This window comes from Erythrolamprus reginae, chromosome 5, assembly GCF_031021105.1.
Source record: "Erythrolamprus reginae isolate rEryReg1 chromosome 5, rEryReg1.hap1, whole genome shotgun sequence".
In the NCBI taxonomy this organism is placed as follows: Eukaryota; Metazoa; Chordata; class Lepidosauria; order Squamata; family Dipsadidae; genus Erythrolamprus; species Erythrolamprus reginae.
The window spans coordinates 109,602,588-109,620,932 of record NC_091954.1 but is presented as its reverse complement, the minus strand read 5'-3'; the positions used below and the strand labels follow the sequence as shown (position 1 = coordinate 109,620,932).

At 42.5% G+C, this 18,345-nt stretch overlaps 1 protein-coding gene across 6 annotated transcripts in view; it reads left to right on the top strand.

The window, feature by feature from the left end:
- Positions 1-411: 411 nt before the first annotated feature.
- MCF2L2 (MCF.2 cell line derived transforming sequence-like 2) overlaps positions 412-18,345 on the top strand; it is a 219,901-nt gene continuing 201,967 nt past the window's right edge. For 4 of the 6 annotated variants that reach the window (XM_070753695.1, XM_070753700.1, XM_070753698.1 and 1 more), the window contains exon 1: positions 597-923. In XM_070753695.1, the coding sequence (XP_070609796.1) occupies positions 845-923 (79 nt within the window). In that variant the 5' untranslated portion in view covers positions 597-844. Of the gene's footprint in view, positions 924-7,896; positions 7,966-18,345 lie in introns of those variants that run through there. The other 2 variants (XM_070753697.1, XM_070753699.1) reach the window with 2 other exon arrangements.

Here is an 18,345-nt window from a genome sequence, read left to right as displayed (position 1 = left end):
TCTCCTTCCTCCCCCTCCCGTTGATAGATAAAGAACACCAGCTCCACCTCCCTCAATATGGACCAGGTAGAAGCGCCCACTGTCTATTTTCCTCGACCGCCACGTCCCTCAGGGAAACCACATGCGGCCTCTTCACACAAGTGGCCCAGACCCGGCCACAACTACCGCAGCTTCTTGAAAAGCCAAAAGGGAGAGGCGGCTGCTTGGAGGGGTGTGGGAGGGACAAGAAACCGGGGTCTGAGGCCGGGAGTGTAAAAGGAGGCCCAGAAACCCTCCTGAGGCACCAATTTCTAGTTTCAAAATTATTATTATTATTTTTTAAGAAAGAGAGGTGGGGGCGAGCCTCGTTTCCCCGCAGCTGGGAATGGTTTATCCCGGGTTAGGCGCCGGGTACATTCCGCCCGTTTCAGCCAGAGCGAGCCAAAGAACGGAGCTGAGGAGAAACGCGGGAGGCGCGCACGCCGCCACAGACGCCGCTACCACCACTGGCCCATTAGCGGGTCCGGGATTTGGGACCGACCGACGGACTGACGGGAGGGCGTGGGCGTCCAAAATGCTCGGCAGCGGCGCCGGCAGCTACGACCTTGCCGGCGGACGGGCCGGCGACCATCGCCGCGGGGGACGTTACGAGAGAAACGCCCGCGCTAAATAAGCGGGGAGGGGGGGGGGGGGAGAGAGGCAGGTGCGACCATCCGGCATTATTATTTTTTGTGTCGCGGTGGGAGTGGCAGCGGCATTGTCCCCGCGGCGGAGCTTCTGCGTCCCTCTCCGGCAGAGAAAGGAGGAAAGGAAAAAAAAGAGGTGCGGAGGTCGGTCTGCGGCGCCGGTTTCCGGGTTGTGTGAAATGCTGGTCTGGCTGAAAGAAGAAGAGATGTCGCACCGGGAACTCAGCCAGCGCCTGGCGACGGTCATCACCCATGTGGGTAAGGAGGAATGGCAGCGCTCGGCGTGGCTCGCACCGGCCGCTTTCTTGGCTTCCTTGCTTCCTTCCACCCGCGGTGCCTTGCTGCCCGTTTGGGGAGTGGGGGGGGGGGGGATAGATTGGTGGGGGGGAGGGAGAGGGGGGCCCAGAAAGGGAGGGAGAGGGGGGGCTACCCGGGAGGCTGGGGAAGCTTTTGTATGTCAGTGTCACGGATGGGAAGTGTGTGTGTGTGGGGGGCAGAGATGGAGAGGAAGGAAAGGGGGGGAATAGTGTGTGTGTGTGTGTGTGTGTGTGTGTACATGCATGCATACACACACACACACACACACATATATGAATATGTATATGAATATGTATATGTGTATGGAAACAGGTTTTCCATTTTTCTGCCCACTGAATGTTGGCCCAAGCTGGCTCATCCCTTACTCTATCTATCTATCTATCATCTATCTATCTATCTATCTATCTATCTATCTATCTATCTATCTATCTATCTATCTATCTATCTATCTATCTATCTATCTATCTATCTATCTACCTACCTACCTAATCCCTCCCTCCCTCCCTCCCTCCATCCATCCATCCATCTATCTATCTATCTCCATTTTTCTATCTATCATCTATCCATCCATCTCTCTCTCTCCATCCATCTATCCATCTATTCATGTATTCATTTATCTATCTCCATTTTATCTATCCATCTATCTATCCATCTATCTATCTATCTATCTATCTATCTATCTATCTAGCTCTGTCAATTTTATCTATCTATATGTTCATCTATCTGTTCATCTCTCTCTCTCTCTCTCTCTCTATCTATCTATCTATCTCTATTCTATTTATTCATCTATTTATTTTATCATCTATATTCATCCATCCATCTATCTATCTATCTATCTATCTATCTATCTATCTATCTATCCATCTATCTTCTATCTATCTATCTATCTATCTATCTATCTATCTATCTATCTATCCATCCATCTATCTTCTATCTATCTATCATCTATCTATCTATCATCTATCTATCTATCTATCTATCTATCTATCTATCTATCTACCTCTCTATCTATCTATCTATCTATCTATCCATCCATCCATCCATCCATCCATCTATCTATCTATCCATCCATCCATCCATCTTCTATCTATCTATCTATCTATCTATCTATCTATCTATCTATCATCTATCTATCTATCTATCTATCTATCATCTATCTATCTATCTATCATCTATCTATCTATCATCTATCTATCTATCTATCATCTATCTATCTATCTATCTATCATCTATCTATCTATCTATCTATCTATCTATCTATCTATCTATCTATCTATCTATCTATCAGCTTGGGATGCTGTTGGCTTTTTAATATTTGTGTGTGTGTGTGTTTAAATGATCCAAGAGGAATTGCTGTTCTCCCTGTTTTTGAATGAAATCCCCTCCCTCCTGCCCTTTCACTGATACATTCTGGGAGGCAAAAAACAGCTGCTGAGGAAAAAGGAGGTTATAAAGCCACTCTGTGGCTCCCAGCCCCCACACTCCCACAGGCCAGCCTTTCCACCATCAATGCTGTATCTGCAATAGGGGCAGGAGTGCTCAGGCCAGGCTTTTGGCTTGGTCCCGGATCTGCCCCTTAATAATCAAAGCACTGAATGAATGGAGATGCTTTTGCTGGCGAAGCTCCTTAGTAAAGCTGTTGGCTCATTGAAAAGACAGCTGTGCCACGGGTGGCATCTTAGAAGAACTGCTGAGTTGGAAAATGCTGCAATTCCAGCCAGAAGAGGTGGTTTTGTGTGTGTGTGTGTGTATGTTTGCTTGTATCGCCACTAAATGCATAAAATGAGGGAGAGAGGCTTGTCAGAAATTAGCATTATTTGCTAATTCCATGATTTCACTGAAATGTTTCTGCTATAGAACGGTCTGTCCCAAACTTGGCGACTTTTAAGACCTATGGACTTCATCTCCCAGAATTCCCCAGCCAGCATGCTGCCTGGATAATTGTGGGAGTTGAAGTCCACCAATCTTAAAGTTCCAAAGGTTGGGAAACACCACTGTATAACAGAAACATTTTAGCCAAATCATGGAATGTCCATAAAGTGTTTTTTTCTGAAACTTTAAGGCTTCTGGACATCATCTCCCAGAATTCTCCAGGCAGCAAGCTGGCTAGGGAATTCTGGGAGTTGAAGTCCATTGTTTAAAGGTCAACGAGATCAGGAAACATTGCTGTATTGTAGAGCAGTGTTTCCCAACCTTGGCAACTTAAAGATATCTGGACTTCAACTCCCAGAATTCCCCAGCCAACATTCGCTGGCTGGGGAATTCTGGGAGTTGAAGTCCAAATGTCTTCAAGTTGCCAAGGTTGGGAAACACTGCTGTAGAGAATGACTGTTCTCTTTTATTTCCCTCGACCTTGGCAACTTTAAGATGCAAGAACTCCTAGACTTTTCCACCTGGGGAATTCTGGCAGTTGAAGAATCTTAAACTTTGCCAACCTTTGATCTTAAAATTGCCAAGATTGGGAAATATTATCTAAGGTAAAGCTTTTTTTTGGGGGGGGGGAGGTATGCTTGATTATGATGACTTCATTGATTTCTCCACCTATTTTCTAAGCTGCAGTAATTACCTTCTTTTAGAATATGGATTTGATTTCTAGTCATGCTTTACCATTCATGGATTTCCTGGTGGTATCCCAACCAAGTATTTTTTTGGGGTAGATTGGTGTTATTCAACATCATTGACTTTAGGATGTGCAAACTCCCACAATACTGGTTGAGGAATTCTAGGAATTTAAGACCATATAACTTAAAGCTGCTAAGCTTAAGAAACACTGTTTGTTTGTTTGTTTGTTTGTTTTGTCCAATGAAAATTGAAAGTTGAAGAGAATAAAAACATGTAGTAGCAAATATCAGGGAAAGGATAGAAGAAAAGATATGAGAATAGAATACGTCAATGAAAAATAGAGGAAAAGATATTTTATTGATAGTTTTTATTGATTGATTTTGTCCAATACACAATGAGGGTTCTAGTGGGTATACACATAGTAAAATACATGATGAAGGTTATAGAGGATATACTCATAGTAAACTACAGTATATCTAAGAAAGAACAGAAGAGAAGATATAGGAACATATCAATGAACATATCAATGAAAGAATAGAAGAAGAGATATAGGAATAGAAGAAAGGTATAGGAGATATAGGAGAGCAATAGGACAGGGGACGGAAGGCGCTGTAGTGCACTTGTACTCGCCCCTTACTGACCTCTTAGGAATCTGGATAGGTCAACCGTGGATAATCCAAGGGTAAAGTGTTGGGGGTTTGGGGATGACACTATGGAGTCTTGTAATGAGTTCCACGCTTCGACAACTCAGTTATTGAAGTCATGTTTTTTATAGTCAAGTTTGGAGCGGTTAATATTAAGTTTAAATCTGTTGTTTGCTCTTGTGTTGTTGTGGTTGAAGCTGAAGTAGTCACCGACAGGCAGGACGTTGCAGCATATGATCTTGTGGGCAATACTTAGTTCTTGTTTAAGGCGTCTTAGTTCTATATATGAGTAGAAGAAAAGATATATAAAATATAGGAGGGGCAATTGGACAGGGGACAAAAGGCACATTAGTGCACTTATGCTGGATCAAAAGCAGAAATGGTAAAATACACACAGAGAGAGAGAGAGAGAGAGGGAGGGAGGGAGGGCGAGACAGAGAGAGAGACAGAGAGACAGCAAACTCTAGTAGATGAGTGTTGTAGTTGGTGCCTTGGATTTTGATATCTCCAGAATATAGAGGAAGAAAAATAGTACAGTATTAGTTGTGCTTTGAGATTCAGTTATGAGATCCCAATGTGGCAGGAGATTTATAATGATCAGACTCCTTTCCTCAATATTTACGGGCAAATGAAAAAAGTCCAGACTTTATAGACATTAATTAATGTCGATGGGATATTTTTTATTTATATCTCCAGTACTTTAAGTTTCCTAAACGATAGTTTGTGGATAATGTTTCATTCATATTGTATTGATAACATTACATCAAAACAATAGTATAATGCTTCAAAATTTATGAGACCATAAAAGAGAAATAACATTAAAAGGAGATTAAAAATGTCAAAGGTCGTCACATGAGCAAAGATTGTAAGCACATTATTAAAAAAAGGCGAGGCTTTGATTGTTCTATGGTAGTCACTGTATTGGTTTCTTTTTTTTACCCCTGTTTAATGGACACCCAGTTGTTTGTTTGTTTGTTTGTTTGTTTGTTTATTTATTTATTTGTTTATTAGATTTGTCTTTTCCCATATTATTCGGTTACATTATTTGTTCAGCCATCAAGGAGATTATTATCAGCGCATGAGCATTGAAAAGACTGGAGGAATTATATTGCCACAGCTTCCGTGTTAGATTATTTTGCCCTGGTGGAGGTTTTCAGCAATTACTGTAGTTGCAAGTAGAATTTAAACAGCGGTTCTTCGGGGACTTAATATTGTGCAGTTTTATCCAACCCATCACCCTCAAGCAAAAACTACCTTGGGAACTTCATTGAAGGAACTTCCTTGGCAACTTTAAGTAAAAGCTTCCTTCCTTTGATACATTGTCTAACATAGGTTTTCAAAGCAGTAGATGTTTCTTTGGTTTTATCCAAGGTAGAAAATGAAGATTGGAGACCCCCGTCTTAAAGGCTGTCGAAGTCCACTATGGTTATTACGTAATTGCCTTTTATTTCACGGGGACAGGACTTTGGCTATTAGTTGACCGCATAATTTTGCTTTTTTATTGATCTCTTAGCACCTGGCTCACCTTGTAGGGCAGTGATGGCGAACTTATGGCATGTGTGCCATAGGTGGCACGCGGAGCCATATCTGCTGGCATGCGAGCCATTGTCCTAGTTCAGTTTCAATGTGCATGTATGTACTGGCCAGCTGATTTTTGACTCGCACAGAGGCTCTGGGAGGGTGTTTTTGGCTTCCAGAGAGCCTCCAGAGGGATGGGGGAGGGCATTTTCACTCTCCCCAGGCTCCAGGGAAGCCTTTGGAGCCTGCGGAGGACGAAACACGAGCCTACTGGGCCCACCAGAAGTTGGGAAACAGGCTGTTTCCAGCCTCCGGGAGTGGGGGAAGCTGTTTTTGCCCTCCCCAGGCATTGAATTATGGGTGTGGGCACTCTCGCATGTGCAATAGCACATGCCCATGCTCTTTCGGCACCCAAGGGGAAAAAGGTTCCCCATCACTGTTGTAGGGTAATCTGGTAAATGCTTATTTGTTAGATGGCCATGAAATTCCAGGACTATAAGCCAGTGTTGGGGAAACCTTTTTGGCCGGAATGGGAGCGCATGAATGGGGGGGAGCAGCAACAGAAACCGGAAGAGCAGGTCCCTGGCGCACACATGCGGGAGTCCCGGAAAACGGAAGAGCAGTTCCCCAGAATGCATGTGTTTCCTGGCACATGATCTTCCAGTTTCTGGCACACATGCGCAAGCAAAGCAGGTGAGGGTTGCCACTAATGCTGCTACTGGTGCGCTGCGCATGCAGCTTTGGGTTGTGCATGCACGTGCATCCCAGCAAGATTTTACTTCTGCGCATGTGCAGGAAGCAAAATTGTGAGTGGACATGCATGTGTGTGAGAGAGCTTACACTTAGACCATCCACTGTTGACCTCACCCGGTTCCTACTACAGTGGTCCCTCGATTTTCGCGGGTTCGAACTTTGCGGAAAGTCTATACCACGGTTTTTCAAAAATATTAATTAAAAAAATACTTTGCGGGTTGTTTCCCTATACCACGGTTTTTTCCCACCCGATGATGTCATATGTCATCGCCAAACTTTCTTCTGCTTTTAATAAATATTTTTTTAAATAAACTTTAATAAATAAACATGGTGAGTAATAATCTGAATGGTTGCTAAGGGAATGGAAAATTGCAATTTAGGGGTTTAAAGTGTTAAGGGAAGGCTTGTGATACTGTTCATAGCCAAAAATAGTGTATTTACTTCCGCATCTCTACTTCGCGGAAATTCAACTTTCATGGGCGGTCTCGGAACGCATCCCCCGCGAAAAGCGAGGGAACACTGTACTACTATTACACCTCAGTTTACTCCCAGATCAAGAATGAGACACTCATAAGTGGTCTTTAAGGCATGAGTGACTGTCTGGAGGGTCCTCTGATTTGCAAAAAAATGCAACTGATGTACCAGATGGAGTTGTTTCCTTAAAGTTGACAAGATTGGAGACCCCTGTTTTAAAGAATGTTTTTTTCCTTTAAGGGCACAAACATCCCAAAATTTGCAGTAGGGTTTCATTATATTCTCATATGTATATGTGTATGTGTATGTATTTTGTCAAGTGTGTATTGGTAGTATACAAAGATATAACAATGTTTATATACATGATACTAGTAAGAGAGAAACATTAGGACAGGGGATGGAAGGCACTCTGGTGCACTTATGCATGCCCCTTACTGACCTCTTAGGAATCGGGAGAGGTCAACAGTGGATAGTCCAAGGGTAAAGTTTTGGGGGTTAGGTGACGAGTCTGGTAGTGAGTTCCATGCATTAACTACTCAGTTACTAAAGTCATATTTCTTGCAGTTGAGTTTGGAGCGGTTTACTTTAAGTTTGTATCCGTTGTGTATCTCTAAACTAAGATTAAATCCACTTAATGACATGCAACTCTAAGACTTAAAGTCCCCCTCCCCCAAATAATACAAAATGAAAGCTACAAAGTAGGACCAAGACAATCATGGCAGAAACATTACTGTATCAGCACATCTATCTTCCTCTACTATGCCTAAACATGTTATTTCCACCAATTTAAGAATCTTTAGGGTTTTTTAAAAAAAACTCTTCAAAAAGCCAAGGGACTAAATATTTTAAGCCCGGCAACTGAATAGGAACCAGATGACAGTTTCTCCAACACAAATCACTCTTAATAGGGCTCAGTTGCGGTAGAGGAAAAAACTACGGTGATTTTTAACCCTTTCTTTGAAATTGTGTAAAACTCTGTATCATTGCTCTACATTTTCCTGAAGATCCCTGCCTCAACGTTCCACATACAGGTAACCTTCAAATTACAACTAAAATTGAGCCCAAAATATCTGCTCCTAAGCGAGGGGCTTCTTAACTGAGTTTTGCCCCATTTTATGATCTTTCTTGCCACAGTTGGGTTTTTTCCCCCGCAAATAATTTTTTTAATTTTTTCTCTGCAATCACATTACAGTAAAAATTATAACAACAACATCCACTTGCTTTACAATAAATCAATTTCAGGAAGTTATGTTATACAAGCCAAATACTACCACCTTCACTTTTGACATCTGGATAAAAAACAGCTGCCCTGTTTTTTTTAATGCTATACAAATATACTATTAGCTGAAATCGCATTTAAGCTGTTCCAAATTTTAGTTTCTCCCATTAAGTAGGCTAAAATGTTTCAACTCTCTCCTAACCGCTTCTATATCAATTTTCAGGTATAGTCAATACCCTTTACAGATAATTAGTGCCTATTAAAAAAATACCCCTGAAAAAAACATTTGAAAACATCTTCAGGTAGCATAATCAAAGGGGAAAAACAACAACAACAATTACCTAAGGGACCGCCTTCTGCGGCACAAATCCCAGCGACCAGTTAGGTCCCACAGAGTGGGTCTTCTCCGGGTCCCGTCAACTAAACAATGCCGCTTGGCGGGACCCAGGGGAAGAGCCTTCTCTGTGGTGGCCCCGGCCCTCTGGAACCAACTCCCTCCAGAGATTAGAATTGCCCCCATCCTCCTTGCTTTTCATAAGCTATTTAAAACCCACCTCTGCCGCCAGGCATGGGGGAATTAAGATTCCTTTTCCCCCTAGGCCTTTACAATTGTATGCATGGTATGTTTGTATATATGTTTGGTTTTTTATATTAAGGGGTTTTTAATATTGGATTATTATTGTACACTGTTTACGATTGTTGTTAGCCGCCCCAAGTTTTCGGAGAGGGGCGGTATATAATCCAATAAATAAATGAATGAATGAATGAATAAATAAATAAACAACAACAAATAGTATCACCAAATATTGCCAAATTAATCCAATTACAAACCTAATTACTAATTCCTTTATATAAAAAATTAAAAATAATGTTTTTAAAAAATAAAACAGAATTAAATCTATTAAAAAAATTAGAAAACAAAAAGATATAAGGCAGAAAATAGAAAATTACAATTAAATAGATAAGGTAACTATAAATGTAAAGACACAACAGGATGAAAAGAAAAAAGAAAAGAAAAGCACAGTGCAAGAAAATAAAAGGGGAAGAGGAGGAAAGAGCAAAAAAAGCTTTTCTCTTCTTCTCATTGCCACATTTGTTTAGTGCAGTGTTTCCCAAACTTGGCAACTTGAAGATATTTGGACTTCAAATCCCAGAATTCCCCAGCCAGCGAATGCTGGCTGGGGAATTCTGGGAGTTGAAGTCCAAATATCTTCAAGTTGCCAAGGTTGGGAAACACTGGTTTAGTGGATGGCTTCCCCATTGACTTTGCTTGACAGATGTTTTTTTGGTCTCCCTCCCTCCCTTCCTCCCTTCCTTCCTTCCGTCTTTCCTATGTATTCCTCCCTTCCTATCTATCTATCTATCTATCTATCTATCTATCTATCTAAAACATGGACAAGATAATAGGTACGGTATAGACATAAACAAAAGCAAAGTAGGTACAGGTAAATTTGGACAATAAGACAGTGGCACAGGGACGACAGGCACAATGCTACGCTTATGCACACCCTTACAGATCTCTTATTAATAGGGGGGACGTAGACTGTAGACAATCTAAGGTTGAAAGTTTTTGATGTTTGCGGAAGAAACCACAGTCAGGTAGTACATTCCAGGCACTGATTCCTCTGTTGCTGAAGTCGTATTTTCTGCAGTCGAGTTTCGAGCCGTTTACATTGAGTTTGAATCTATTGTGTGTTCGTGTATTGTTGCGGTTGAAGCTGAAGAAATCATTGACAGGTAGGACATTGTGGCAGTTGATTTTATGATCATATCAGATCAAAGGCAACAAAGTTCTAGGCCAATGATGACGAACCTTTTTCCCCTTAGGTACCGAAAGCACCTGTGCACACACTATCGTGCCTGTGTGAGTGCCCATAATTCAGTGCCTGGGAAGGGCGAAAATTGCCTATCCTGCCCTGTCCCAGAGGCTCTCTGGAGGCCAGAAACAGCCCATGTCCCAACTTCTAGTGGGCCTAGTAGGCCCATTTTTCACCCTCCCCAGGTTGCAGAGGCTTCCCTGGAGCCTGGGGAAGGCAAAAATGCCCTCCCTCATCCCTCTGGAAGCCCTCCGGAAGCCGAAAATAATAAACAAATAAATAGATAAACAAATAATAATAATAATAATAATAATAATAATAATAATAATAATAATTTATTAGACTTCTATGCCGCCCCTCTCCGAAGACTCGGGGCGGCTCACAACAACAATGAAACAATACAAATATAAATCTAATAATTAAAAACTACAACTAAAACCCATTATTTTAAAAAACAATCCAATACTACACAATCATAAAAATGGGAATTTTGGAATTTTATTAAATTATCTACAGTACTCTTTGGCATTTGATCTACCTATCTGTTGAGATTTTATAATCCTAATATAGAACAGAATAGAATAGAATAGAATAGAATTTTATTGGCCAAGTGTGAATGGACACACAAGGAATTTGTCTTGGTGCAGATGCTCTCAGTGTACATAAAAGAAAAAGATACATTTGTCAAGAATCATGTGGTACAACACTTTAACGATTGTCAGAGGGGTCAAATAAGCAACGAAGAAACAATCAATATTAATAACCACACAACTTTAAAAAATACCCTTGTAGAGCCTCAGTGCAAGTTGAAAATCAGCTGGCCGATGCGTACAGGTGTGCTGGACATGTGCTGGCATATATGGCTCAGCATGCCACCTGTGGCACCCATGCCATAGGTTCGCCATCACTGTGAATCTAGGCTATCTAGGCATGCGTGCAATCAAGGGCATGCACAATCTTTTCGCATCTAAAAAGGCAAAAGAAAAAGGTTTGCCATCACTGCTCGAAGCCATAAACACGGAGAAGACCTTAGCATCATAGAAGACTCAACACTTGCAGAAGTGCACAAAAATATTTAAGAATAGAATGATCACAAATAGAATAACAGAGTTGGAAGGGATCTTCAAGTCCAACCTATTGCTTAGGCAGGAAAACTGACATCTATACCATTTCAGACAGACAGTTGTCCAATCTCTTCTTAAAACCTTCCAGTGTGGGAGCATTCACAACGTCTGGAAGCAATTTGTTCCACTGATTAATTGTTCTAATTGCTAGGAAATCCCCTCTTAGTTCAAGGTTAGTAGTAGTATTTATTAGATTTGTATGCCGCCCCTCTCCGTAGACTCGTGGCGGCTCACAACAACAATAAAACAATGTATAACAAATCTAATAATTTAAAAGTCACTAAAAACCCCTTATTAAAAAGCAAAAACATACACACAAACATACCATGTATAAACTGTATAGGCCCGGGGGAGATGTCTCAATTCCCCCATGCCTGATGGCAGAGGTGGGTTTTAAGGAGTTTACGAAAGGCAAGGAGGGTGGGGGCAATCCTAATCTCTGGGCGGAGCTGGTTCCAGAGGATCAGGGCCGCCACAGAGAAGGCTCTTCCCCTGGTCCTGCCAAACGACATTGTTTAGTCAACAGGACCCGGAGAAGGCCAACTCTGTGGGACCTAACCAGTGTTCCCTCTAATTTTTTTGGGAGGTGGGCGGAAAAGTATAGTGTCTGAGCAGCAGTCCCTTCGGGACTGGGCGGCACAGAAATAATAAATGAATAAATGAATAAATGAATAAATGAATAAATGAATAAATGAATAAATGAATAAACAAACAAACAAACAAACAAACAAACAAACCCACCCACCCTGTTTTGCCTCAGAGAATTTCAAAATAAAATACTGTACTGTGTGTCTATAACAGTGAGCTCATAATAGGGCAACTCTATCAATATCAAAATGCCACTTAAATAGTTGAGCTAGTTTCAAACTAGATTTTGATTTTCTTTCTCTCTTCCTTATTCCCATTCTTTTTCTTTCTCTTTTCCTTCCTCTCTTTTTTCTATCTGTTTCTCTCTCTTCCTCTCTTCCTCTCTCTCTCCTTCCCTCTCACTCTTTCCCTCTCGGCTTCTGGGCAGGTTTGGAAAACTCTGAGTTGATGATGATTTTTAAGTGAGCGATTGCTCACTGCTCAGCTTAGAGGGAACTATGGACCTAACCGGTCACTGGGATTCATGCGGTAATTTGGGCAAACTGGTCCGAATCAGCTGAATACCATCTCCGGACTGCTTGTATTGTAGCTCCCGATTGCAGGTTTCATTTTTACATATTTAAATACTTGGACACTCAGCCAACCCACCATCTATCGCAAAACTCTCATTCTGTTACTTAAAATACATGTTGAAAAAAATATATTGGGTCTGCCATTTACTTCACTGCAATAGTTCTGGCTGTATTGACTTCACTATAATTGCTCTTTTGCTGATCAAAAACAAAACCCCAACCCCTGTCAAGTTCAAAGCAGAGCTATAAATGTCTTCTCTCTGGAATTTTGATGTTGAGACCTGTTAATGCCATTGACGTCCTGACTTAGGGTGGATCAATATTCATATTTTTATGCCGAAGCTGATGACAATGTCCTGGAGTTTTGCTTAAAAGGATCTTCCTCATCTTTCAAAAGGCAGAGAGAAGAAATTATGCTGGGTCAGAAAGAGGCCTTAAATTGCGTGTCATCACGATAGACACTAATCATTCATTGCTCTGCGTTCCACAAAACTTTAAAGGCTGATGAAGTTTTGAGTCATGGGATTGGAGAGGAGGAAAGAATCTCAAGGAACATTTAGTCCAGTACTTCTTACTTACTTACTTACTTACTTACTTACTTACTTACTTACTTACTTACTTACTTATTTATTTATTTATTTATTTTATTTATTGGATTTGTATGCTGCCCCTCTCCGTAGACTCGGGGCGGCTAACAACAATAATAAAAACAGCATGTAAATCCAATACTACAACAACTAAAAAACCCTTATTTTAAAACCAATCATACCTACAAGCAAACATACCATGCATAAATTGTAAAGGCCTAGGGGGAAAGAGTATCTCAGTTCCCCCATGCCTGATGGCAGAGGTGGGTTTTAAGGAGCTTACGAAAGGCGAGGAGGGTGGGGGCAATTCTAATCTCCGGGGGGAGTTGGTTCGAGAGGGCCGGGGCCGCCACAGAGAAGGCTCTTCCCCTGGGCCCCGCCAAACGACATTGCTTTGTTGACGGGACCCGGAGAAGGCCCACTCTGTGGGACCTAACCGGTCGCTGGGATTCGTGCAGCAGAAGGCGGTCCCTGAGATAATTTGTTTGTTTGTTTGTTTGTTTGCTTGCTAGTTTTGTCAAGTATGTATTGGTGGTATACAAAGATATAATAATATTTATATACATGATACTAGTAAGAGAGAAACATTGTATGCCGCCCCGAGTCTTCGGAGAGGGGCGGCATGCAAATCTAAGTAATAAATAAAATAAATAAATTAGGACAGGGGATGGAAGGTCCTATTTCCTCTTGACAATAGAATAGAATAGAACAGAACAGAATAAATAATGTAAAATAGAATAAATAATGTAGAATAGAATATTTTATTGGCCAAGTGTGATTGGACACACAAGGAATTTGTCTTTGGGGCATATGCTGTCAGTGTACATGAAAGAAAAGGTACATTTGTCAAGAATCATGAGGTACAACACTTAATGATTGTCATAGGGTATAAATAATCAATCAGGAAACAGTATTAATATAAATATTAATATAAAACATGCAACAAGTTACGATCCTACAGTTATAAATGGGAGGAGATGGGTGATGGGACCGATGAGAAGATTAATAGCAATAGCAGTAGCGTTTAGACTTATATACCACTTCACAGTGCTTTTACAGCTCTCTCTAAGCGGTTTACAGAGAGTCAGCCTATTGCTCCCAACAATCTGGGTTCTAATTTTACCCATCTCGGAAGGATGGAAGGATGGAAGGATGAGTCAATCTTGAGCCTACTAAGGTTCAATCTGCCATACTGTTGGCAGCCAGTGATCAGCAGAAGTAGCTTGTAGTACTGCACTCTAACCACTGCACCACCGAGGCTCTGTTAATAGTAATTGTAATGCAGCCTTAGTAAATAGTGGTGAGGGAATTTTTGGTTTAGCTGAGTGATGGCATTCAGGGAAAAAAAAGTTCTTGTGCCTTTTTGTCTTGGTGTGCAGCATCATTTTGAGGGTAGGACTTGAAAAATTTATGTCCAGGATGCGAGGGGTCAGTAAATACATAATCATCACCACCACCATCATCATCATCATCATCTAGTTCCCTGTAGCTCTGAATATAGTTTTAGCTCTTTCCCCATAGTTATTTTTAGGAAAGGTGATTGCATGACTCTTGTATATTGCAACAGTAATAAATACGAAAAACATTCATTAAGTCACTTTTTCCCCAGTGGTGCTGTAACTTTGAAATGTCAGTAAATGAAAGGTTGTAAGTCGAGAACAACCTGTATACCATGCAGTCATTGCGATAATGCGATCTACATACAGGGTGCTTTCCAAAAACAATGCAATTTTTTTTTAAAAGTAATTTATTCAACAGATTTGCACAAACACTTAAAATTCTTCAAAGTACTGTCCTTGGGCCTCTACGCATTTTTTCCAGCAACTCTGCCATGACCAGTACCCGCCCTGGAAGGTGCTTTCAGGGACCTCTCGTAAGGTCTTCGTCACAGCTGATAGGATCTCTTCTATGGATGAAAAATGGGTTCCTTTCAGGGCTGGGAACAAAAAGAAGTCTGCTGGGGTGACGTCAGGACTATGGGGGTGGGGCAGCATTGTCACCTGGTATTTGGAACCCGCGGACTCGTAGCGCATTGTGGCAAGGCACGTTTTTTATCCATAGAAGAGATCTAATCAGCCGTGACGAAGACCTTGCGAGAGGTCCCCAAAGACGCCTTCCAGGGCGCGTACCGGTCATGGTAGAGTCACTGAAAAAAATGTGTAGAGGCCCAAGGACAGTACTTTGAAGAATTTTAAGTGTTTGTGCAAATCTGTTCAATAAATTACTTTAAAAAAATAATTGCATTACTTTTGGAACGCACCCTGCAGTTTTGGCATGTAATGTGAACTCACCAATGGCTATTTTAATAAATCATGGCTGATTAACCGGGCTTAGAATAAGAGGGTTAAGTCAATTAGCTACTGTCATAGGTGGGAATCTTGGGAGTCAAGAGAATCTTTTTGTTATTGTAGTTGAACTCTAAAGATAGGACAATGATGGGGTGTGTGTGTGTGTACTAGCATGTGCCCACACCCATTCCCTCTGTCCCACATGCATGTGTACCCCCACACTGGAGAGGGCAAAACACAAGCCTAATAGACCCACCAGTAGTTGGGAAACAGGCCATTTCCAGCCTTTAGAGCAGTGATGGTGAACCTATGACATGCGTGCCATAAGTGGCACGCAGAGCCATATCTGCTGGCACCCGAGCCGTTGCCCTAGCTCAGCTCCAGTGTGCATGTATGTGCTGGACAGCTGATTTTTGGCTGGCATAGAGGCTCTGGGAGGGCATTTTTGGCTTCCAGAGAGCCTCCGGGGGGATGTGGAAGGGCGTTTTGCCCTTTCCTGGCTCCAAGGAAGCCTTTGGAGCAGGGGTCCCCAAACGTGGCAACTTTAAGACTTGCGGACTTCAACTCCCAGAATTCTCCAGCCAGCACAGCTGGCTGGAGAATTCTGGGAGTTAAAGTCTGCAAGTCTTAAAGTTACCAAGTTTGAAGATCTCTGCTTTGGAGCCTGGGGATGGTGAAACACGAGCCTACTGGGCCCATCAGAAGTTGGGGAATAGACCATTTCTGGCCCCCAGAGGGCCTCCAGGGGAGAAGTGGTTTTCACCCTCCCGAGGCACTGAATTATGGTTGTGGACACTTGTGCATGCCCAATAGTGCACGCACATGCTCTTTCGGCCCCCCAGCGGCCCTCTCCAGGCATTGAATTATAGGTCTGGGCACTTGCACATGTGCAGTAGCATGTCTGCACACTTTTTTGGCACTCGGAAAAAAAAAGGTTCCCCATCACTGGTATAGGTTCTCCTGCCTGAACAGGGGATTGGCCTGGATGACCTCTAAGGTCCCTTCCAAAGCTGTAATTCTGTTATTCCCCTCCTTTCCCTTCATTTCAATCTCCAGAAAACTAAAGAGGATCCCTTCTAAAACCCCTCCCCACTCTTCCTCTCCTTCTGTGAGCTGAGTTTCTGGTTGTTCAGCCTGCAGCCATCCCCCAAGGTCATTCCTATATAAACCATTACAGCTACACCTGAGACAATCCCCTCCTTTTTAATGCTGATAACAGCCCTTTGTTTTCATTAAGTAGAGGGTGGGGCGAGAGACTTAAACTTGCTTCCTCCTCTGGTGATACCAGCCAATCAAAGAACCTGCCTTGATTTGAATAACCCCACCTCTTCATTTTGCATACTGTAGCTCTACAGTGTAGTTTGGCCCCAGTGCGATATTCAAAACCTGCATGGAAAATGCATCAGCTATTCTGATTACAGTGGCACCTCTACTTAAGAACATAATTTGTTCCATGACCATGTTCTTAAGTAGAAACGTTCTTACGTAGAAGCAATTTTTCCCATAGGAATCAGTGTAAAAGCAAATAATGCGTGCAAACCCATTAGGAAAGAAATAAAAGCTCAGAATTTGGGTGGGAGGAGGAGGAGGAAGAAGAGGAGGAGGAGGAGGAGAGTCACAGGAAGAAGGTGAGGTGAGGGGAATCAAAAAAATCCAAAACTTTAAGGTTTGTTTGTTTTTTAAAAAAGAGGGACTCTGAGATGGTGAGGAGGAGCACTCGCCTCCCATACACTGGCTACTGATGCTGTTAGTTTAGTTTAGTTTAGTTTAGTTTAATCAGATTTGTATGCCGCCCCTCTCCGCAGACTCGGGGCGGCTCACAGCAACAGCAATACAAGACAAATCCAATATTAAATTAATTTTAACGTTACCTGCTTCCTCTTCCTTCCCATGCTGAAGGGCTCCCCTCTCCTCTCACTCACTCGCTTTGTAGCCAGCGCCTTTCCTTCGCTCTGGTGACTCCTCAGCTGCCCAGAGCGAAGGGAGTGTTTGTTTTCTCTGCGTGCTGGCAGAGGTTTATTCCCTCTCCAAGTGCCCAGCGAAAGGAAAACGCTTTGTTCGGTCTGGACTGCCAAAGCCTCCTTAAGCGCCACCGAAAGGCTCCTCTAGCATCCCAGAAAAGCCCGAGATAATAATGATAATAATAATTTATTGGATTTGTATGCCGCCCCTCTCCGTAGACTCGAGGCGGCTAACAACAATGATAAAAACAGCATATGACAATCCAATAATAAAACAACTAAAAACCCTTGTTATAAAACCAAACATACACACAAACATACCATGCATAACTTGTAATGGCCTAGGGGGAAGGAATATCTCAACTCCCCCATGCCTGGCGGTATAAACGAGTCTTGAGTAGTTTATGAAAGACAGGGAGGGTGGGGGCAGTTCTAATCTCCGGGGGGAGTTGGTTCCAGAGGGCTGGGGCTGCCACAGAGAAGGCTCTTCCCCTGGGGCCCGCCAAACGACAATGTTTAGTCGATGGGACCCGGAGAAGGCCAACTCTGTGGGACCTTATTGGTCGCTGGGATTCGTGCGGTATCAGGCGGTTCCAGAGGTAGTCTGGTCCAAAGCCATGTAGGGCTTTAAAGGTCATGACCAACGCTTTGAATTGTGACTGGAAACTGATCGTCAGCCAATGCAAGCCACGGAGTGTTGAGGAAACATGGGCGAATCTTGGAAGCCCCATGATGGCTCTCGCGGCTGCGTTCTGCACGATCTGAAGTTTCCGAACACTTTTCAAAGGTAGCCCCATGTAGAGAGAATGGCCAGGATTAAAGGGAAAATGGCAGGAAACTGTCTGGGCCTTCGTGCCGCTCTCAAATTTCCTGGGAATTTTTTCCGGGTTCGGGTTCTTAAGTAAAAAATGGTTCTTAAGAAGAGGCAAAAAAATCTTGAACACCCGGTTGTTATCTAGAAAAGTTCTTAAGTAGAGGCGTTCTTAAGTAGAGGTACCGCTGCATTTGGAAAAAAAAAGAAAGAAAGCTTTTCCCGTTCTCAAGAAAATGAACAAATTGATGAACGTCCTTCCTTGGGCAAAAGATAATTCCAGCCAGAACAAGCATTACAGAGAAGGGGAGAGAAAGGGATGTTCTGTGCAGGGGGGGGAAAAGAGAGACATAATAATTTGGTTGCGAATTGCGATTAGCATTTTTTAAAAAGTGCATTCTGTACAGTGCCACACCGCAAACTCAGTGAAGTAAAGGAGAGAGG